This window comes from Rhodnius prolixus, unplaced genomic scaffold, assembly GCF_049639745.1.
Source record: "Rhodnius prolixus isolate KJV_2025 unplaced genomic scaffold, Rpr scaffold_4, whole genome shotgun sequence".
NCBI lineage: Eukaryota > Metazoa > Arthropoda > Insecta > Hemiptera > Reduviidae > Rhodnius > Rhodnius prolixus.
The window spans coordinates 9,541,491-9,564,757 of NW_027411614.1; the positions used below are offsets into that span (position 1 = coordinate 9,541,491).

Consider the following 23,267-nt stretch of genomic DNA (forward strand, 5'->3'; position numbering starts at 1 on the left):
TGTGACAAGCGAACGTAATATATTGTTCACTTTACAGCTGGTTCCCTCTGGCTGGCCAATGGTGACTGTATGGTTAAGAAAAAAATAAAATAAAGTGCTACGGAGTAAAGTAAAGAACCCCCTGGGGTTTCAGAGCTTACCTTACACCACAAAGTCCCTGGATGTGTGGTTCCCCACATATAAAAGTAATCAACTAGAGCCCACTCACCAACTAAACAAAAAATTCTTTTTTTTTTTTTTATAAATATTTTTACCATAATATTTGATCCAATGTTCAAATCAATGTCAATTATTAACAAAACTCTTATTTCTGTGTAACTCTTATTTCGTAAGTTAACGACACTTAAGTTTAATTTAATTTAAATATATCAGAATAACGAGCTGAATTCAAGTTATAAGAAAACTTGATATGAAGAAATTGATGTGAATAATGTTAAACACGGATTTCAGTTAGGTCAGTTTCATATCTTAAGTGACCAAGCGTAGTGGCTGAACTGAGTAATGGTAGGTAGTTACTTAGCCTGATTGCTCTAGCTTTTTCCTTTTTTTTATAAATATATTTCCTTTTGCGGTGGAGATAATGCCCGTTATTGGTTTAAAGGTTGAGGTGTGTCCCCTTATCTCATCCTAATGGCTCTTTCCCCCCACTCCAGTGTGTCTTGCCTGAAATCGTAACTAACTTCTAATTGCAGAGGTAACAGTATATGCAGTTTCCTACCAGTACACACCTTCAAGAATTGCGACTGTTTTGAATAGAAAAACATAGTTGTCCACTGATGAAGGTTCGTTCCACAATTCTGGTGATGGGTGCAGGTTAAGGAGGAATTGTCTTTTTATTTTATTGAATTATTTTTTTATACATAATCGTTAACATCAAGATTTTGGAAGCGAGAATTTAACAATAAAGAAATCTCTACGATTCTCCAATCGCAGTTGTGTAAATTAAAGTAGGAAACAAATACCTGACCTTAATTCGGCAAGCTTAATGGGACTATCTAAAAACATTTATTCAGTGTATTTCTGTTGGGAAATTAAAGTAAGTTAGATTTTGAAGAATGACAGTGAATCGGACTGTCAACTCGGCTCAACTACCAACTTTTCGGCATATTTTCGAAATTTTGCTTAAAGGTTGTTTATTTAATAATTTCAAGATCCGTAAAGTCAAACCAGAAACTGTGAGTTAGTGCTTATCACTGTTTCTTCCTGATCGTCATCCTTCGAGTAAATTTTGCTCGGAAAAGGTTTGAAATAAGAGTGGGCTGTAGACCTTTACGCGCTTGGCTTTAGGGATTTAGTAGGATTTTCTGCCCGGATTCTTGATGTCTAACTAGCTGCAACTACTCCGAACTAGTTATACTCATACCTCATGTATTTATTCTCGCTCTTACACACGCGCTTGGAGCCGAAACAGTGAGTAAAATTACATCCTTGATGAATTATCTAGTCGATCTCAGCTTTCAGTTGGCAGTTAAATACTTTTAAATAATCAGAATATTCTAACTGAAGGCTAACTTAGGCTATTATTAACTGAGCCTTCAGGCAAGAAATTTCTATATTTTATTTTGAATTGAATAATTTTGCGCAGAATATCGTATTTATATGATTATTCAGCAATATAGATACTGTTTCACATCAACCTTCTCTGTCAGATGTGTTTTTTTGTATGATAATAAAATTAGTTGGCATATTCTTTTTTAAGAAAGACACAATTTCGAATTAATTAATGTTAATTAATTAATTTTAGATGCTTCCTGACTATATTTCCATCAATCATTTTTGCTGTTTTTTGACGGACATGAATTTATTGCTGAAAATAAATTATGAAACTAATTCCGTCTCAGCTTCGTGCGAACGCTTCTTCTTGCTTTTAAGAGCCGATGAAACTTTTATTGTGTTAAAGAGTATTGTAAAGATACTTTTTGGAATATACCTGGATTAGATTGGATTAGATTGGACTAGGGCGGCCTCAGGGCCTACGCCACTGCGACCCCTTTGGGTCTATTGTGGCTCCCCTAACTTTAAAGCTCACCCTCCAGACCTGTCCTTTTAATTAGACTCTTAATGCTGGAGAGCGACTCTTGGGTAAAGCTCACAGGCCTTGGTTTTTCCTCCCCGAGAAGTAACATCCTTAGCCAAACAAGCCCCTCACACTGGCACAATACGTGCAGTGCTGTTTCCTCCTCTTCCTGACAGAACCTACAGAGGCTATCATCTGCCAGGCCCATGCGATGCATGTGTTTTCTGAGTCTGCAGTGGCCAGTTAATAGACCTACAATCATCCTAATAGCCCCACGGCCTTGGCGGATTAATTCTGCAGTCAGCCTCGGCGAATAGCCTTTAATAAACTCCTTCGCCTGTCTCTGCCCAGTGGTGGCAGACCACCACTCCTGAGACCTACTCTGCACCCATAAGTTAATGGTCGCAGTCTTAATACACTTCGGAACCCCAAAACAGTAGTGATGGGCAGAACGAGTCCGTCTTTGGACTCGTTGGATTTGAATCAGTTCCAGGGTTGGAATCGATTCCAACAACTCGTTCACCGATTCCGGTCTCTGTACTTACCCTATGCATTAGTAAAAATGTCACGCAATTTATTAAAAAATATCATTAAATGTTAGCTTTCCCAGTTAATAACAAAACTATATTTCTTTAACACACATTGAGTACTATCCCTAATTTCCAATTGCACTGATAAATATAAAATTAACAACGTAACACAAAAATTAACATAAAAATAGACTAGTCAATTATAAAAATTAAAGCAATGCTGTTTAGTCATTATCTAGCTTGACCACTGGAAGACTGGAGTTAACGTGCTTCAAGAGGATCCAAGGTAGAGAAACGGAAATGGGTAGGAAATTATTCCCATAAAAAAAATTCTAACCCTTCAAGCAAAATGATAATTACTCATAAATAAAGAAATATTTATTTACTAGGACTTGTATATCAAGCTTTAAAAATATTATCTTATTATCTTACGAAAAGAAAAAGCTGTGTGCTTAATCTTTAACATAGCGCTGGACACTCTTATTCTTATCTTCATTGGGTAAGTTTAACCGTGTACATGACCGTGAGACAGTCAAAGTAACACTGAGCCAAAATTTAGTATTACCTAATTGGTTTACTTACTGCAGTATCCCTCCCACTCTATCACCAATTTCACAAACATTCATCGATTGGAAATAATTTTTAGTTAAATATTCGTTTTATTTGAATACAAAAAACATTATAACGCTTTCTTAAGATGATTTTAATTTTTAAAATTTGTTTTTGTCCATTACTCTTATATAATACGAAGAATTTCAAATAAAATATAATATACAAACACAATGATCTAGTATGCAGGTGGAGTCAGTCCTCGTTACCATAGCAATGGAACCGTTAAACAACTCCGGTTCCAGCTCCAGCAATTTCTATTGGCTAGATTCAGTGAACGAAAAAATGGAACGAGTCCGGTTTCAAAAGGATTTAAATCACTCCGGATTCGACTCCACCAACTCCAGTGGATTTAACCAATGAAAATGCTAGAGCTGGGCCGGAGTCGTTTAACGGTTCCGTTGTCATGGTAACTACGACTGACTCCACCTGAACACTAGATCATTCTGTGTTTGTATATTATATTTTATTTGAAATTCTTCGTATTTTATAAGAGTAATGGACAAAAACAAATTTTAAAAATTCAAATCATCTTAAGAAAGCGTTATAATGTTTTTTGTATTCCAATGAAACGAATATTTAACTAAAAAATATTTTCAATCGATGAATGTTTGTGAAATAGGTGATAGAGTGGGAGGGATACTACACTAAGTAAACCAGTTAGGTAATACTAAATTTTGGCCCAGTTTTACTTTGACCGTCTAGCTGACATGTACACGTTCAAGCTTACGCCAATGAAGATGAGAGTAAGAGTGTCCAGCGCTAAGTTTAAGATTAAGCACACAGCTTTTTCTTTTTGTAAAACAATAAGATAATATTTTAAAAGCTTGATATTCAATTCTTAGTTAATAAATATTATGAGTAATTATAATTTTGAAGGGTTAGAATTTTTATGGAATAATTTCCTACCCATTTCCGTTTCTCTACCTTGAATACTCTTGAAGTAAGTTAACTCCAGTCTTCTAGTGGTCAAGCTAGATAATGACAAAACTACATTGCTTTAATTTATATTTGACTAGCCTATTTTTGTGTTAATATTTGTATTACGTTGTTAATTTTATATTTATCAGAGCAATTGGAAATTAGGGATAGTACTCAATGTGTGTTAAAGAAATATAGTTTTGTTATTAACTGGGAAAGCTAACATTTAATGATATAATAATATAATAAATTGCGTGACATTTGTTCTTATGTTTAATCGTTCCAAACCTTCTGCTGCCTCATTTTCATTTTTATTTGCCTAAATTTTTTGGGGCGGGGCGGAATCACTTTTTTTAAAAATAGGGATTTGAATCAACTCGTTCCACCATCGGACTCGTTCCAATGGAACGAGTCCGCTCAAATAGCCCATCACTACAAAACAGGGCTCCGGGCCAACGAAGTATCTCGCAGAGCCTTTCCGGGCCAATAAATCTGCCGCTTCGTTACCCTTATGTCCTGAATGACCAGGTACCCAGACCAGAAAGACCTTATTTTGGTCACTAATTTCCTTCAGGGCACCCAGAGTATTGTAAAGATACTTTTTGGAATATACCTAACTCTGGACACTTTGTCCAGTCTGGAAAATAATGATTGTAGGCTCAAAGAAGCCTATAAAAGCCTATATTCCTACCGTCCAAAAGGTGATTCCTTTATATTTCGTTAAGATTCAGAAATTTTTGTTTTGTATCTAAATATTCTCCTCCATAAATAATAGCACATTTAATAGAAAAGTTCTGTTGTCTTTTTGTTAAAAAAATACGAAGAAACTTCTGTCTTTGTGCCACTCTGTTTGATGCGAAAAATGGCTAAGCTCTGCCTTCAAGTCTATTGGTCTGTTGTCGGTGATAAGGTTAAGGACATCTCTCCTGGAAAACCTTAGAAATATTGAGTAAAACAAGAGAAGTTGTTGCTCTGGTGAACCCTTTCATGACTGAGTTAACCCCTTTTTAAGGATTTTTGGACAGTTAGTCCAGACATCATCTGAGGAATGCTTCAGAATGAGAAATATAGGCATTTTAAAGGAAGGAAAAAGTTTTCTATGTGATTAGTGTATTAGATTGCCAGACGGAGACCCCCGGGTTCGAATCCAGCTGCTGGCCCTTAAATTTTCTCTTCCGTAGAGTCTGTTTTAGTTCAGTATCCAGTGAGGGACAAGACAGTAAACCGTCTGTAGACCGGAAAAAGCACCGGATGACCACGGATATTGCCGCGCCTTAAACCAAAAGAAATAAATCTTTCATTCAGTTCGCTGGCTAGACAGTCTAGGCTCAGCCCCAAAAACGCTAAAGTACCTGTAAATCCTTTCGTAGAATAAAAGCGCCTGGAATGCACTATCTGATAAGTGTACAACGTTTTGACCTAGAAATCATTTATATACCTGGGTACCTAAAAAGATTATAAACGAAATATTATTGGCGAATTCTAGTAGTATTTCTCAGTGAAAGAATTAGTAAATTGTGCTAGTGTTAACGAGATCTCTCAATAACTTGGAATTGATTTTCTGGATTTATACCTGTAATAATTCTGATGTTACTTTTATCTGTGACCACGTACTCTCATTACCATTGGCAGGATCTCATTTTTTAATCACTTTAATAAAAAATGAAAATAATAAAAACACAATATGGATACGATATTCCATAAATTTTATATAATATTTCTATGTAATTTTTTTAAAAGTATGTACACATTCACCACGGTCACAATACATATTATATTATATGTATATAGTTCATACTAATTTATGGTTATTTTTTTAAATAATATATTTATATATACTTTATGTACAACAAAGATTTTTTTTTACTATTTTTTATTTCTTTTTGTTTACGAACATAATTAGTTTATTGTAACATATATTGTACGAGAATAACTCTATGAAGGAGAGAGAGGAAATGAGGTTACTATCTTTTCTCGCCTTCTCATTATTTATTTATCAGAAGAAAAGCTGGTTGTTTATTTAAATAATAATTAATAAAATTAAATAAACTAATTCTTTACAAAAATTTACATCGAAAATAAATTACAAAATATTATATTTATATTTTATGTAATGATTTCTTTTTTCTACGAATACATCATGGGTCTTGTCGTCGTCCTATCACTGGGTTGGGCACGGGAAAGTGGGCAACATATAATGGATTATCTAGAAAAATTTTTAAATATACAGGGTGACCAGAGTTATATGCTCCACCCACTTTTTTTTTTAAACGGCGGGAAAATTCGAAAAAATAAAAAACACGTATTTAATCATTTTTAGTCTAGTTTATTTTCAGTGATTGACCCATTTTTTTAAACCCTTGTATCTCGAGATACAGCATCCAACTTTTGTTTTTCAAATGGAACGTTATATTTTTTTTTGCATATTTTTATAGTATTTGAGCTCCTAAAAACAAACAAAAAAAATGTTTTTGAAATCGGTTAGGTTTTTCAAAAGTTATGGTAATTTAAAATATGGAAAACAAATTTCAGTTTACTGTCAAAATTACGTTATTTTTTTAAAGAATCTATTCAAACTGGGCACAATCAACGGATTGGCAAGCCAAAACTCTGGACTCTCACGCTTTGCTTGTAGCAGCACTTATGGTGGTGAAGTCAAGATCTAGGCAGGCTAGAGTTATTCAACGTTCAGGTTGTTTTTTCTACAAACGTTTGGTGTGGAGTTTTAGGAAATCAACTAATCGGCCCATACTTCTACAGAGAGAACTTAACTGGTGAAAGGTATCTTAACTTTTTTTTTTAAGAGACATTTTGCCAGTTCTACTTGCAGATGTTCATCTACAACGTCGACTAGATATGTATTTTCAACTAGATGGTTGCCCGGCACATAATGCGAGAATGGTTCGAGGTTACCTGGACAAAAATTTCCATGAAAAGTGCTTTAGGGACTCATTGTCCTATCCAATGGCCACCTCGATCTCCGGACTTAACCCAAATGGACTATTTTTTTGTGGGGGATACCTAAAAAATAAAGTGTACTGTATCCTTAATCTCGTGGCTTCAGTCGATGATCTGAAACGTGGAATAACTCTAGCCTGCCTAGATCTTGACTTCGCCACCATAAGTGCGGCTACAACCAAAGCGTGGGAGTCCAGAGTTTTGGCTTGCCTATCCGTTGATTGTGCCCAGTTTGAACAGATTCTTATAAAAAAAATAACGTAACTTTGACAGTAAACTGGAATTTTTTTTTCATATTTTAAATTACCATAACTTCTGAAAAACCGAACCGATTTCAAAAAAATTTATTCTGTTTTTTTTAGGAGCTCAAATACTATAAAAATATGCAACAAAAAATATAACGTTCCATTTGAAAAACAAAAGTTGGATGCTGTATCTCGAGATACAAGGGTTTAAAAAATTGGGTCAATCACTGAAAATAAACTAGACTAAAAATGATTAAATATGTGTTTTTTATTTTTTCGAAATTTCCCGCCGTTTAAAAAAAAAGTGGGTGGAGCATATAACTCTGGTCACCCTGTATAATAAATAAATTAAGTACAAATACATCAAATTTGACAAAGTTTTTTTTTTCTAAAGAAAAAAGAAAATTCATTTTCTCATTCTTAATAAAATGTTTTAATTAGAATTTCTTTTTATTAAATGTTTGTTTACAAAAAATTGTATTCTCAATTTACCACTCGATTATCTGATAAACAACTACTAGTTATATTCAATTACGAATTATTTACAAAAACAAAAAATCTTTGGTTTTACTTTATTTTGTAATAATTAATATCTAGGATATTACTCCAAATTTTAAAACTAACCAAACTGACCATAAACACAGTTTTTATTATATACAATAAAATTAATTACTTTCATTAGGTTTTGGTTTGTTTAAATTACAGATTATTTTTTATCGACACTGAATTACTGAAAAGTTATTGCATAGATTTGTCGGGTTTAGTTTAGTATTACGTAAATATTTCAGAGAGTAGTTTTATCCTTATGAGTAGTTAGGTCTGCATTTATTTTTCTGTGAATGTCATGCTTTAAAAAAAAAAAACCCTAAAAATAAATATGACGGGTTCTTAATAGGAATTGTAGTAGAAAACATGATAAATATCTAGGATGACTCCTTACAAACAGTAACGATATTATCGCAGAAATCAAGGCGAGATTAGTGACAGGAAATAGATGGTTTTACCTGAAGGTTAAAATAATTGCTTAAAAAAACCATTTCCAGACCTATCGTCGCATATGTCAGCGAATAATGGGTGCTCAGCAATAAAAGAAAAGAATGAATAGATTCTTGGGGTTTGGAAGAGAAAAGTACTCTGAAGGATATTTAGCCTGAAGTGCGTGGAATGGTGACTGGGAGATAAAAAAAAAACAAAATAATAATAATAGTACACGCGGAGGTTCCGGGTTCGAATCCAGCTGCTGACCCTTAGATTTTCTCTTACAGCTCACTGTCCGGTGATGGACAGTGTTGTCTGTTACGAGAGAACACTCGGAGGCCGGCAGTGCACTGGAAAAAGGCTCCGGGCGCCAATAACCTTAGATGTTGACGCGCCTTAAATCATTAAAAAAAAAAGAGTAATAATAGTAATAATGAAGAAATGATGGAGAGCCAAGTATAATCGCCCAAATAGAAAGAAAGGGAGATTTTGATAGTTGTTATGCGTGGAGAGGATGTCTGCGGGGAGGTCACCTAAACAATTTATTAGATGGAAAACCAGAAGGCGTGAGTTTTTAAGGGGGTCCTCGACTTAGATGATTGAATGACGTAGAGGAAAACCTTCGTCGGAATGGTGTAAGAAGATATGGCCACAGACCGAAACGAATCAAGAAAACCTATTGAGTAGAGCTGGAGAAGGAGCAATAGCGCATTCGTCCTGCAGGATGTAGTAGCCAGGCTCTTCTTGACATTCTTTGAACTGAGTTGATGTATTTTTTACCTCTGATCAAAACTTTGGATTTAGACAAAAGGGTACTAGACAAATTTATAGGGAACATTCTGCCCTCGTTGAAGGGAAATTGGCTTTTAGCTGGTTCCAATCGTCACTATATATATTTTTTTTTTTTCACTTTATTTGTATATTTACAACTGCAACGATTGTTGCATCAAGTAAATAAGATCTTACTGGTTCAGTTCACTTGTACTAATGTCATGGTTAGAGCAATCACCCACTGGTGAAACTCTTTCACAATGATTTAATCACAACAGATCTCTAGGCTATTTTCGCTTCAAGCGACGAGGAGGATTGTCGGGAAGGTGAGGAGAGGAGAGTTGTTGGACAAGAGGATTAGGATGGAGAGATAGCAGGCTGTGAAATTTGCGGTAGCGAGACTTTATTAGATCGGTGACAAAAGGGATGTGAAGGTCAGTGTGTATGGTAAGGTTAGAAATGTAGTAAGGAGCATTCAGGATTTTCCTTAGGATTTTAGATTGTAATGTCTGTAGGCGTTTGGAGTTAGAGGGTTTGGTTGAGCCCCACACTTCTGCTCCGTATGTCCATATGGGTCTTAACAGAGTCTTGTAAATAGTCAGTTTGTGATTCACGTCGAGTTTGGATCTAAGTAGTCTACTAAGTAGCTTGTAGCGTCTGTTCACGTCTTGTCGTTTCAGTCGAGTATGTGGGTTTCACGTAAGTCGTCACTATATGAAATTAGCCAATGATCTTCATCAGGATGAGCCTAAACCAAAACTAGGTAAAACTGGAACTACTACAGACACTTCTTCCAGTATGCTTGTATTACTAGAAATTATGTTCTCTTAAAGTATGATGAAAAAATATTTTGCGCGGATTTAAACAATTTTCCCGTAAAAATCTGGTAGGGATACCTCTGAAAAAGGAAATAGGTTGTTTCCTTCTCATACTTAACATATGTGGGTAATACGGTCTTAACTTTTCTTTACTGTTAAGGAGGGTACCTGTAACCGGAAGAACGATCTTTACGCAGTGGGTTATACATGTTTTAAAATTTTCTCGGCTCCTACATTTATGTTTTTATTTTTTTAGAATAGTTCCTGAGGAGATGCACTCGGATAGGCTTCCCGGAAAGTTTATATTCCAATGAAATGTTCCGTTTTACTCAAATTTTGGAAATTTTGAGAGGAAGTGGCTGATGCCCCTAAATTTTCTACAAATATTGAGACACGTGTTTAGTAACTTGTTAAAAATATGTTGTTAAGTTGCCCGCAGTTAGACGGTTTAGATAAAATAAAGGAAACTACTATTGTTAATTTTGTCTAATAGATACATGAAATAATAAATAACTTTCTTAACCAATCAAACACTTAGTTCATTACTAAAAATTAAAACAAAAAAAAACACAGCCATTTTATTTAATTTTAAGGTTTATTGTTCTAAATAAATCATTTTATTATAAATAAAGTAAAAAGTTTGATAAACTCGCTAAAGAGGGGGGGGGCTCCGTAATTTTGTTTTTTCTGTTAAATAAAAAGATATGTTAGTAATTAGTTGTTAAGTTTTGAAAAGTCAAATATCTTTTTTTTTAAATTTTATTTATGATTTTTCTTTCACGACAGTAAGAAATCTATCTAAAAATGAAATTTAGATCGTTACTTTCATTCTAAAATATGCATAAGACCACTAGATATTACAGCTTGCTCTTGGAACAAATGAACAGTAAAAATCACCTGACCAAGAGTTGATGAGGTGTGTCTTACAAGGATGAACATTGTTGTTGCTTTAACCAACATTATTTATGTAACGGTTGTTTCTAGTAATAATGAATTCTATTTCAATTAAAAAGTAATGATTTTATTGGCAATTTGCATAATTGCATCATTGTAATTAAAACTGTTACCGCACTTAAATCAACTAACTTCCGCTTTCAGTGATTCAAGTTAAGATAAATAACGATTTGGTTTCTTTTTCTTACGTTCCAAACTTAGTTTCTTTGGGATAGCTTTCACTTATTATTATATTTAAAGTTACAATTTATTAAATTTTACAATTTCAAGCTAATATGTAAGAAATAATTTTTTAAAATTATAAATTGCACTAGATTTAGTTTTTATAAGTTTATTAAGGGGTATTCTGTTTTTTTTGTTTGGGACTTAGGGTTAATGGGGGGTACTATAAATAAGGTCTGAGTAGCGGGGCGTAGATCTCTAGATCTCAGTTCCTAGCAGGAGATGCTTGCACATGGTACGGACTGTACCTGTGCGTGGTGGGTCTGGGCGATGGTGAGCCAGAAGAACTGGATGGTGTAGAAGCTGGAGGCGGTGTTAGCTGGGGTGGCCTCGGGTGCGGATGATGTGCTGCCAACAATGTTGGCGGCAGGGCACCTGGAGGCCAGTGTGGCGGCGGTCCCGGGCCCCACACAGTTGGCACTCTGGTCGGCACTAACAATGGATGCTGTGGTCCGCCCCACAGTGCTCGTGCCTTTTCCAACATGGCTGCCGATAGTAGAGGGTTGCCGTTGTTGTTTTCAGCGTCTAGCTCGGAATAGAGTCGCAACGGTGATCTTAGGAAATGTTGTTCCATCAGCATCATATCCATTGGATCCCTGGACAGAAAAATAAAAAGAAAAATTAGTTTTTATTTAATTGAAGAGCTGTTATCCATAAACCACCTTCACTGAACTCAACATCATGGCTTTCTTAGCCACCAACACCTCACGACAAATTCCACTCAGAAGACATACATCAAACATTATTTTTTGCATCGTATGCATTGTACATTAATTCGTGATGTAGTACTTTGTGTGTAAAATCAGTAAGAATTGGTGTACACTAATAAACGAGGCTAATATCAGAGTCATGGACATCATAAACATGAATATTGTGAAGCCTAAAAAAGACGCAGTTCAGTTCAATATGTCTTGCACTTTAGAGTTGGGAAGTTGCAACAAAATAACAACTTTCCAAAGGAATAACCAGCAGAGTTCGCTATGTCCAAAATAACCAATCAAAGCTAATACTTCCGGCGTTGCGACGCGTCAATCTAAAGCCTACCAGATTTGTTGCAAACCACTTCAAGAAGAAATCTTCATTCTATTGGTCCAACATACTCGGAATTTGATTTCACATTAACAAGACATCAATAATATTATGGAGAATACTATTGCTGAGTTTGGCTTCTATTCAGTTAATTTTCTATGTAGAAGAGAGAAGCAGTTGTATCAGTGAATTATTAGTTAGAAAAAAACTCAATCAAAGCTTTACAAACTCTGAATTCTTATGATTTTTGCAGAAATTCGAGCACGACTTAATATTTTGCATTTGGGGATAGCTTCTTCTTCTTGGGCCTTCACTCGAGGACTTGTTCTTGCTGGTCTGTTTCTTCTGATTAATTGAACAGCCCCCTTTTTTTTGGACCATTCCTTTTTAAGCCAAGCAGCCATTCTTCTGATGCTAGTTTCAATATTTTACGCTTCTACTCCTAGTGGTTTTAGTTGGTACTTTTTTGTCGCTGATTTTTATCCGCAGCATACATGTTTATTGTATCCCTAAACGGTTTTTAGACTCATACTCGTATATGTGAGCAGAGGTAGTTTAATCAGTTTAGGGTATAGAATTCGACTTCACTTGTTGGCATCCACACTACCCTTTCAGGCAGGCTTTACGCCCAACTACCAATTAGGTGTCGTGGACGGAGGCGACTAGCAAACATACTTAACTGTAAATTTCTTTTATTAACCATTATATAAAATCCAAGGCCTAAGACCGGGAATCGAACCCAGTACCACAATACATATTAGCTTCACAGGTCTCGCTTCTAACCGGTCGGCTACCGTGGCGCCTCCACACTACCATTGTTGGCTTAGAATATTCTCGATACATAGAATGCTGCTTATACAGATAATTTTAAAGACTAGGTACTTTTTATACCATTTATCGATAACATAAATCGAGAATAAGTTACTCATTGCTTGGTTTTAGTTTTTAGAAAGCCTCTGCCTCCATCTTTAATTGTCATTCTAAGGCCATATCGGCCAATTAGACGAACGCTTGCTTTATAGAGCCGGCATATTAATTAGAAATTGAAACAAATTAAGTACCAAGCACCAAAAAACAAAGATCCAACAAACAATGACAATCTTAATAGGTAGTGTAATTTAGATTACATAAAAAGACAAAAGAGGAGCACTTTTATTAGATAATTTATGGTAAAGAGAAGTTGTAATAAAATATCATTTAATACTAAACAGAAAACAATAGAAATAGAATTTCCATCACAAAGCTCCTTTCTGATACATGTGGGATGAAAAACAAAACAAAAATAGTTGGTAATGACGCAAAGATAGAATGAAAGAAAACAAAAGACTGTTATTACCAACTTGAAAGATAATTTAATTTAATGATTTAATAATATCGACTTTTAATATCGACACGTACATAAAGACAGACCATCCAGTAGAAATAAAGAAATGTTAAAAGGGGAGCCACGCCCCGTTTTTACACACTTAATAATTTCAATAGAAAATTCAACAGAGTGGCGGTAAGGAACTAAGAACACAAAAGAAGTATTTACTATTCTCTCAAGTTGTTCGGGTGGACGTAAAAAAAAGAGAAACTTCTCTGTCATTAGTTAATAGTGTAAGTTGGAAACACTTAACAGTGTGTTTCAGTGTGACCCCGGGTCACGCAAATCATCGTATCAGAATAATCTTGTTTCTTTCTTTTTGGTCTGCGTGCATTAATGTGGACGGTGTATAGGAAAACACAATAGCCCCCATGCTCTGGTGAAGGAGTGAAAAGTAATGTAACACACTGGAACACAATAAAATAAAAAAAAAAATAGTGTTCAAACATCAACAAATTATACTTAACTGAATTAAGGGTGTGCACTTTAATAGTGTACAAAGAACAATAGTGCTGTGTGTAATATATTGTAATTGCCATATAATTGACGTGTTATTTAGTATTTGGTTATCTAAGGAACTCTTTTGTTTGTTCGCTGGTTTAATGTAAGAAGATTAACGTAAAGAAAGAATTGCGCATGAATCATCATCCCATGTTAGAATGGCTTTGTAGGAGTTTAAAGAAAAACTATTCTGTAATTGTAAAGGAAAATTATGTTTTATTTTTTTAAATTTTTCTTGCTTCTATTAAGTGGAGTCATTGCAATCGCTCCCTGAAGTAGAAAAAAGTGATTTATTACAGATAGTCATCAGGAATCTTGTCATAACGTTTTAAAAGTAATCAATCAACTTTTCAGTAAAGTAATGCCTATGTTTTCAGGCGGCCTTTACGTCCAACTAACAATTAGATGTCTGGCAAACATACTTTTACTACAAATACTCACATAAAACAAATGAAATTCACGGCCTAGACCGGGGAAATCGAACTATTAAACCAACAATACAGCTTAGCATTGCGGGTCTAGCCTATATCCGCACAGCTAGCGTGGCGCCCCATTCAACTGTTCTAGTATTGTGTAAAAATTCAAGTTTTCATTTTACTGCACTTTCGTCGAAAACGGTTACATTGAGTTTGTATCATTTACGACAAAAATACCAAAATGCTATAGCACATAAAACAAATAATTTATTTAAAAAAATTAATTATAATTTAGTTAATAGTTTCCAGATTTCTATACTTTTCTATAACTGGAGTTAATCTAAATAATTAGTATAATTAGTTAATTAGTATAAGCGATAACCTTTTCAAGTAGGTTTTGAGTTTATCTTGTGAATTATTGAAACGATTGCTTACAAAAATTATTGAATATTGAAAGAAACGATTTCACTCTTTTGTCCAGTTGGTCACTCGCTCAGCTTCAGTAGCCAAAACCTAGACTCATTGGAAAATTCAGCTTCACAGATTTTGGCAATAAATTTTCACTAATTTTTCAAATATTAATTTTAAAAATAAGATATTTTTTTTTTTGTTTATTTATTTTGCAACTGTATGCAGTACAACAAGCAAAAGAGATGAGTGATAAGGGATAGCACAAATACACATGCATATATATATATATTCATACATATACCCGCATATGCATGTGCGCTAAGAGGCGTGAGTGGGGTGAACGACGACCATCCAGTGATGGAAGCCGTTAGTTCGCCAGATTGGCAAGCTTACGCAGCAACCATCCTAGGAGATCGGCGTTATAGGTTGAGATGATCGCGTGGCCACTGCCGCTTTAGTCTGCTCTGTGGATTTGAAGGAAGTGTTGTGGTAGACATGTTGTGGATCAGAGGGTTGTAATGATTGTGTAGATTTCAGAGACGAGAGGAATATTTAGATCAGAGTGTATTGTGTGATTGGAGTCGTAGAAGGGAGCGTTAACTATTGTTCTTAGAATTTTAGATTGTAAGGTCTGAAGTCGGTTGATGTTTGATTTTTTGGCACTTCCGTAGAGTTGTATTCCGTACGTCCATATTGGAGCAAGTAAGGCGGTATACAGTGTTCGTTTGTTCGTCAGGGTCAGTTTTGAACGTTTGTTGAGTAGTCTTTTCAACATTTTATACCTCAATTGAGGTCAGTTCGTTTGAGTCTCTTGTGGGGGTTCCAAGTTAGTCGTTTGTCAAGATGTAGTCCGAGATATCGTACTTGGTATACTAACCAAGTACGATATCTCGGAAAATAAGATATTTAAATATTTTTTTAATACTAATTGAATGTAATTTACTGACTAAATACAAAATAGAACTGTAAGCAGTCAAAGTAAGGAAAATTTATTGTTCGCAGTTTAGTAAGTTATAATGGGGTTGTATATTTGTTATATATCTCACAAAACAAAACTGCTGTGAGTAGATATAGTTTAAGTGTAAGTGCTTTCCTCTTGTATACCCAATAATCCCTAAAGGTTTTGTGGATATCCCAGGGGATTACAAACTCGTAGCTTTGCAGAATCGCTAATTTGCTATCTGTCTCTAACGTTTCCTCTAATGAGAGATGAGACAAAGCTAGAACTCTCTATTTAGTGGTGGTATAACAGCCGGGAACGAGGATGATGCGAGGTTTGTAGTAGAGCACTGTACCCTACACTCTATCTTACAGGCTATATTCTACTCCAGTAATCCTTCAATTTAGAAGGTGGTATCTCTAAAACCAACGGGAGATTCTCCTCTCCTAGCGCTTTTTGGTGTGTTTTCATTGGTTTTGTCCTGTACGCCTTTCTAACACTCCATCTCTTTCTCCAGAATCCAAAATCTAAACAGTCCTTTAGCGCTTTCCTCCAGCTTCCTTATGGAAGGCATTTCCTTAAATCCCAGTAAAGCCTTCTGGAACTAGCAACCAATCTATTTTCTACCATTACGTTTTAAGCTGACATTAATAAATCCTATAATATTCTTACTTCTGCCTTGGCCTTTATTTTTTACACTTGATTACAAGTAAACATTTTTATCATGTTTTTAACATTCTATAAAATCTTTATTTTTGGCCAATATTAAAACTGTCCGGAAGGACCGGTTGTATAAGGGTTGATCGTCAAAAAGTGCACGAAAAAGCGTAACTTTGACAATTTTTTTCTCTTTTTCTATAAAAGATAAAATTCCCAAATTTTCTTTATAATGTAGGGCAAATCCTTCTTTATAACTGTTATTTTTTCGTAATAACATAGATTAATTAGTTTTTGAGAAAAAAGATGCCAAAAATGGGTAAAAACGGCATTTTCAAAAATTGTTCTTCTTCTTGTTGTTTCCTTTTTTGTAAACAACGTAGCGCCTAAACGCGCGAACCGATTTTCATGAATGAGGTGTCATTCGATTGGGAATTTTATGTAGATGTGTGTTTTGGGAGTCTCGAAGCTGTACATCTAATGGGAGAGGAGTTAGCCTCATGTATGTAAAGCCCCCTCCAAATGTATTATTACTAGTAACTCTGTAAATCTTGGATTTATAATTTTAAATTAATATCGAAGGTTAGTGGCGGCTACACAGTGAAACAGATGTTTTTGGGCATTCGATAAAATAACTCGAACTGCAAGAGTCCTGGAAACAAGAAAGCTGTTGTTGGTTAAGAAGTTATTTTAATTAAAGACACGTCAATGCATCTGAGCTCGCGGAGTTTTTTTCAGTGCACGGCCGGCCTCAAACACTATCTATTACTGGTCACTGATTATAGGCCTGCCTTTATGTATAGGAAATCTAAGAGCAAGCAGCTTGACTCGATTTCAGGACATTAAATAACTCCACTCCCCATTCAGTGAGCGAGTGAAGTACGATACGAAAACATATGTTAAGTGAGGTCAAATTCTCTTGCGATGGTGAATGTAAGTCCGAATCCGTTCAGCGATTCAATAAACACGCGTGCTTTGATGAAGAAAATCAGCAATATTCTACTGTTTACAATTTCTTTAAAACTTTTTTTCTTTTTACGAAATAAAGAACGAAAAATTTTATAATTTTTAAAATATCAACAGAAAACAGGAAATAAATTTTAATTCGCACAGCGTAAAAATAAAAAAAACTTTTAATTATTGATGGTAACAATACAAAATCTTTTAGAACATAACACCCACACGATCTTCCAGAAGGCGGAAGGTTTGTGCAATCAATCATGAAAGCTGTCTTTTGGAGGTTTTGAAGAACCTTACATTATACATCTGTAACACGGAATAGAAGGAGGAACTCTGCGCTGATGATTGCTACACTTCTTAACTATCATCAGCTGTTTCACAGTGCAGGGTGGCCAACACATAGTCATTAGCTCGTATAGTTTTAGAAGTTGTTAGTCGTAATATTTTTTGTTTTAATGTTTTTACACCTTCCGAAGCTAATTTCATATTTTACAACTAGTTGGAGACAAAAAAAAAACAAAAAAAAACTTTATGTTACATGTGATGCGAAGGACAGCCTTATATGGTGAGCATTGACTTCCTGTTTAGGCCGGATAATGGTCGTACATTGATGCTGTCATACAGTTGACTGACAACCGACATTATCTTGTTAGGTTTTGTTCAAAATTCGTCTCTCATTTACTTGCAATTATAACAGAAAAAAAGGCATGTTTTTAGGCATGTTATTCTTACCAACTTATTATTACAGGTTAGAGATGTCTTTTTGTCTTTAATTTTTGACTTAGATACTACCTTTTAAACTAATGCTCTTCTTGGAGATGACTCAATATTTGAATCCGATTTTGGTGATTATAATCCGATTATTCATTCTTTCATCCGTTCTGAACTTAGGGGCATTCCTGTTTTTTTCTTTCTTTAACGTTAAGTGATTAAAGCAATGTTTTAACAATTAGAGGCTAGGCTCGCAAAGCTAGTCTCTTCCCGGTCTAAGTCTTGGATTTTATTTAATGGTTAATATGAGAATTAACTATGTTCGCCTCCGACCACGGCATCTAATTGGTAGTTGGACCAAAAGCCCAACTGAAAAAATAGGCGATTAATTCACTTTACTTCGTAAGAATTTGTAGAAGATTTTATCTAGTTGTAGTCAAACGATGCAAACGGATCACTTGAAATTAACTTTATCCCTCGCTACACAACGGCGCCAACAAATCATGATGTCTTTGGCGCATAAGAGGTTTGACGGAAGAGATCTGCTTAAGATTTAGGTGTGCATATAAAGTGTTTTTTAAGACTATAGAAATAATTGTACACGAAATATTTTTTCAGATTTTTGGGAGATAATCAGGGATTTGTGTTTAATTTAAGTTTCAAATACGAGAATGTACGATTGACAAAGGTACAAATTCGGTTTTACTAAGTAAGATGTTGGCTATTACTTTCTACTACTAATTGTAGCTCTCATATTCTCTCATTTACGCTAGCCACTAATTCACAGATTCACTTAATTGATCTATGCTTCTGCAATTACATTTGAACTTTATATTTTAAATTTAATTAGACAAACTAAAAACTGATGTCCTAACGAACCTAATCACCTACCTATTGCAGAACTTTTTAGAGCAAAGCGTCTTTCTCAGAGAGTGACTGTTCATTGTAGCCACCCTGCGCGGCACAAATGGCAGCTTTAAGGGCTTCTAAGAATGTGTATAACATTAAGTTGCGGCTTTGGGAAACTGTATAAAATAGAGCCCTTAGAAAGGGTTGCTTCCTTAGATGATAAGTTACTTATAAACTGAGCGGCCAATTTAAATTTTCTTTTAGCTATCAGACTGACATAATTTTTAGTAAAAATTAGAGCCAAATTTATTTAATTGCACTTCAATTTTGGTAGTTGTGATTGATCTAGCTTGCTCCTACCCACACAGACATATATTTATATATAATTTCTCATGACCATCTAACTGTAAGAATACTTGTAACAATAATCATAGTAATTCTATGATATCTTGTTACGTAATACGTAATTTGCAGGTCGGTTCAATCTACATGTGCCTAGGTGATTGTAATTGATTGAATGATTGCAAGAATGTTCTAAATATTTCGTAACAATAATAGGAAAACAACAGCTAACTGACACCTAAATAAGTAACCTGGTTACCGATTATCACACACACACAGACACCTTGCACGTGCGGAGCTCGCTTTAATACGCGGGGCCTTTCATTTATAATAAGCTACCTTGGTATACTGGCAATGTTACTGTTTCTAACAATAATACAGGTAAAAAAAAGTATTGTTACAAGTTCTAGTAAACTAGGTTTCGAAGACATACTCATTAAATCAGAGAAAATTTCTTGTGCCCGTGGGAAATCAGTTTAGTTTGGGTTGCAATTAAAAGAAAAACAAAAAAATCTTGGACCATACTCCAAGGAGGCTTTCTCCTACTTTAATTCTCAAATCTTCTCACTTGTAAAAGTTTTTACTTGATGTTGGGTAGAGTTTAGGTTACTTATGAAAGAAGTTTGTTGTCCCAGCTTCCTAGATCTTTTTTTTTTTATGCAGATCTTGAGAACGTATGGGGGGGAAAAGTCTCAAAATGGAAGAACATCTTATTAAGTTTTAGTTCATTGAATGAAGGTGAGGAGTAAAGAAAGTTACGGTGGCGTTTCTGTAAGAGTTAATTGAAATGGTGAGGTAAGAGGGCTCTCTGGAAGAGCAGGCTAGGCTGGTTGGACGTGGAGTTTTCCATTTTCTTGTTTATCACCTATTAATTAGTTTAATAGAAAAGGAAAACACTGGTACTCTTCCTATAATCCATTTTCACGAAAAGAATTTGAATCACAAAAGATGCACAACACGTGAAGATACTTTCTTCTACGAGCTCGTAGCTTTAAATTTTTGGCTACATATTTAGGCAAGTCTCACTGACGTAGGAAGTAAAAAGTACAATTCAGAAAATCGGCACTTAGAAGGGAAATGTTAAGTACTCTTTTCCCAAGAACCCTTTTACAATAGATTTGCTAACAAATAAAATTTATACGCTTCTAAACGAGTATTAAGAATAACAACTTTAAGAAAATCAACAGCAATGATTTCATGTGGCCGTTAATTGTTCAGTTTAGGCAAAAGACAACATTTATACAAGAAATGTTCTGCCACCTAGTGAATAGTTGTTTCTTTTAAATATTTAATTCCGGATTTAAGTAGGAATTTGCATTCAATTCACTCTGTTTTTATGAAGTCAACAGTGACGTTACATGAACAATGATTTTGTGAACTTTAAGATCGAATTAAATTACCAATCGATCGATGGTTATTATCAAATTTTGATCGTTTCTAAAGAATAGTGCCAATAAAATGATTACAAAAAAAAAAAACTGGCTGTGTCATGGACACGGCCGTGTGTTGTACGTGAATACGTTCACATAACGGGTTATATTTTTTATACGCGTATATGCCGACATTATATATTTTTGATAATATTTTTTTATTCTAACACCTTATTATATTCACTGTCACTATTTTACACTAATGTTTTATATACACACGATAGATTGAGACGACAACTGACGATTAAAACTTAAATGAACATTGTAGCTTCTCCGAGTCAAAAGTTATACTAATTGCAAATCTGCTTCCCTCTCCACCGCGCGCGATGTGTCACAGTCCTCGTTTATCGTAATAAATTCTTTGATCCTTTAGCTATCCAGTGGTCTAATTTAATTTTGGATGTAGACGATAGATTCGAAACTATAATGCCAAACTGTATCCCCCGATTTTGTTATCATTAGGTTTTTTGGATTGCCTCCATATGATAGCAAATTTAAAGACGTATTCACGTCAAAATGCCTTCCAAAATTAATAAAATTTATTGAAAACTTGTAAAGCAATATCTTACATTAAATAAAAATAGTAAATTACTTAATTTGTTATAATAAAGATTAGAGGCAAAGCTGTAACACTTTATTCAAATCATTAAAGGAAAATTATAGGTAATTTATCAAAAAGAAAAGAAAAAGCAAGTGTATTATTGAGTGAGTCGACATTATTTAGTGAAAAACATTAATCGAATACATGGAAACAAAAAATAAAGAAATTAATTCCAGTGATTGGGTCACTCATAGCATTTTATATGGTAATTTGGCTTTCTTTTCTTTTTGTTAAGAGTAAAGGAAGGGAAGAGCAATGAGCAAAGAGAATGAAAGAGTTATTGAAGAGAGGGCAAGGTTGGGTTAGATATTATTCGCAATTGAGCGGGTCTTAAAAACAAAAAAGAAAGAGAAGTTAGTGGAAAAGGATAGAAGAAGAAGATATAGGCGGGCAGATGGTCAGATGGCTACTTGGAGGTGCGAAGAGTGAGAGATGTTGTGAAGTGCGAGAGAGAGAAAGCGGGCCAAAAGAGAACAGACGTCGAGCCGCAGTTCGCCGCCCTATCATTATCTACAAGAAACACCGTCATTCATTAAGGCACCAGGTACCGCAGCATCATTTGCACCGACACCGAACACCCATTTATTCTTCTAGTCTTTTTTCTTTTTCTGATCAACACACATACACCGTCTCTTATATTTGACCTCTCACTTTCCTGGACGGCTCTCAATACATACTTCATTTTCTTAGCCCTCTCTTACCTATATTGATAGATTGGTTATATAGGCGGGCATCAAATATATATATATATAAAACCAATCTATCAATATAGAAGCCCTAGCTACTCAATGTAGAGTAACGCCCCCACAAACAATATTATCTCCCGCTTTTTTGTTTTGTGCAAGAGGAGAGCCGCCAAAATCATTCCCTCAAAGTGAACCATCTTTTATAATTAGAAGAAACAATAAAACAAAACTAAAATTAAATCTCGTATCAACTTTTTAAAATGGTTCCTCCATCAGTTTCAAAACTGAAAATCAGATCTGAACCCACAAATGAGTCTCTCTTACAGCAATTTTCAGGAAACTTACAATATTTACTTTAAAAATAGTTTACTTTGATACTAATACAAGTTGACTTTAAGACAGGTACCATTTCAAAAAATAAAAAAAAAATGGCTACAAACTATTTTTTATGTTTATGGCACTACCGGTCACCCAATTTCCTTAAAGTTAGAAAAATTTGGTGGTATATTTAGTCCTTAAAATAGTACTCCTTTCACTGGTCCGGAACCACCCCTGGGGATCACTAGGGGTGCAGTTCGTGAGGCTCTCAGAGATTGGATCTGGAGAGAACATGAAAGGTACTGGGTGATGCTTCCTGGGGTCAAACACAGCAAGAGGGTTATGCCCTTGTTGTGCAAACAAAGAACTAAAGTGACTCTAGGTTTGGGCAGGAATCAGATTACTCTGATTACAGGCCTATTATACACAGGGCATGGTAGGTTCAGAAAGCACCGGCACAAGGTAGGGCTTATTAGCTCGGAACCATTGTGCAGATTGTGCCTGGAAGAGGAGGAAACGGCCTCTCACCTGTTGTTCGATTGCGTTGCAATTGAGAGACTGCGCTATGACATCTTTGGAACTTTGAGGCCAAAGGAGATAATAGCGCAGAAGGAACTAGTAGGGACAGCTCTCGACCTTCTTAGAAGGGGAGGTTTCACCTATTAGACTTAAGGGGAAGGCACAATAAATCTCTTGTGGCTGCAGTGCCCGTGGGGATAGGGTCCCGCCCCGTCATTTTAAATCTAAATCTAGTCCTTAAAAAGTATTTAGGTAGACTTTGCCCTTTTACTTAAATGGCACCTTAGAGGAAAGCCAAAACAAGTGGCCTTCATCAAATTTTTCTAGAAAAATATTTCAGATAAAACTTTAAGAACTATTTGTGTGCTGTAAGTGTTTTAAAAAAGTTAGTTGCAGTCCTGTTCTTAAGGTAAAAAATTACATTAAATACAAATAAATAAAATTTCAGTAAATAGCTCTTCCGGTGGCCTGAGTTTTGACTTATTTCCGGATCCAATCTAAACCAGAT

General features: G+C 35.0%; 1 protein-coding gene and 1 long non-coding RNA gene across 5 annotated transcripts in view; one reads left to right on the forward strand and one right to left on the reverse strand.

Annotated features, from left to right (window-relative positions):
* LOC141456206 (uncharacterized) overlaps positions 1 to 23,267 on the forward strand; it is a 304,563-nt gene that overhangs the window by 96,069 nt on the left and 185,227 nt on the right. The gene's annotated exons all lie outside the window — the stretch shown is intronic.
* The window catches only part of LOC141456203 (T-box transcription factor TBX20-like), a 159,443-nt gene continuing 141,934 nt past the window's right edge, over positions 5,759 to 23,267 (reverse strand). For both annotated transcript variants that reach the window (XM_074131952.1, XM_074131953.1), the window contains one exon: positions 5,759 to 11,619. In XM_074131952.1, the coding sequence (XP_073988053.1) occupies positions 11,229 to 11,619 (391 nt within the window). In that variant the 3' untranslated portion in view covers positions 5,759 to 11,228. The remainder of the gene's footprint in view (positions 11,620 to 23,267) is intronic.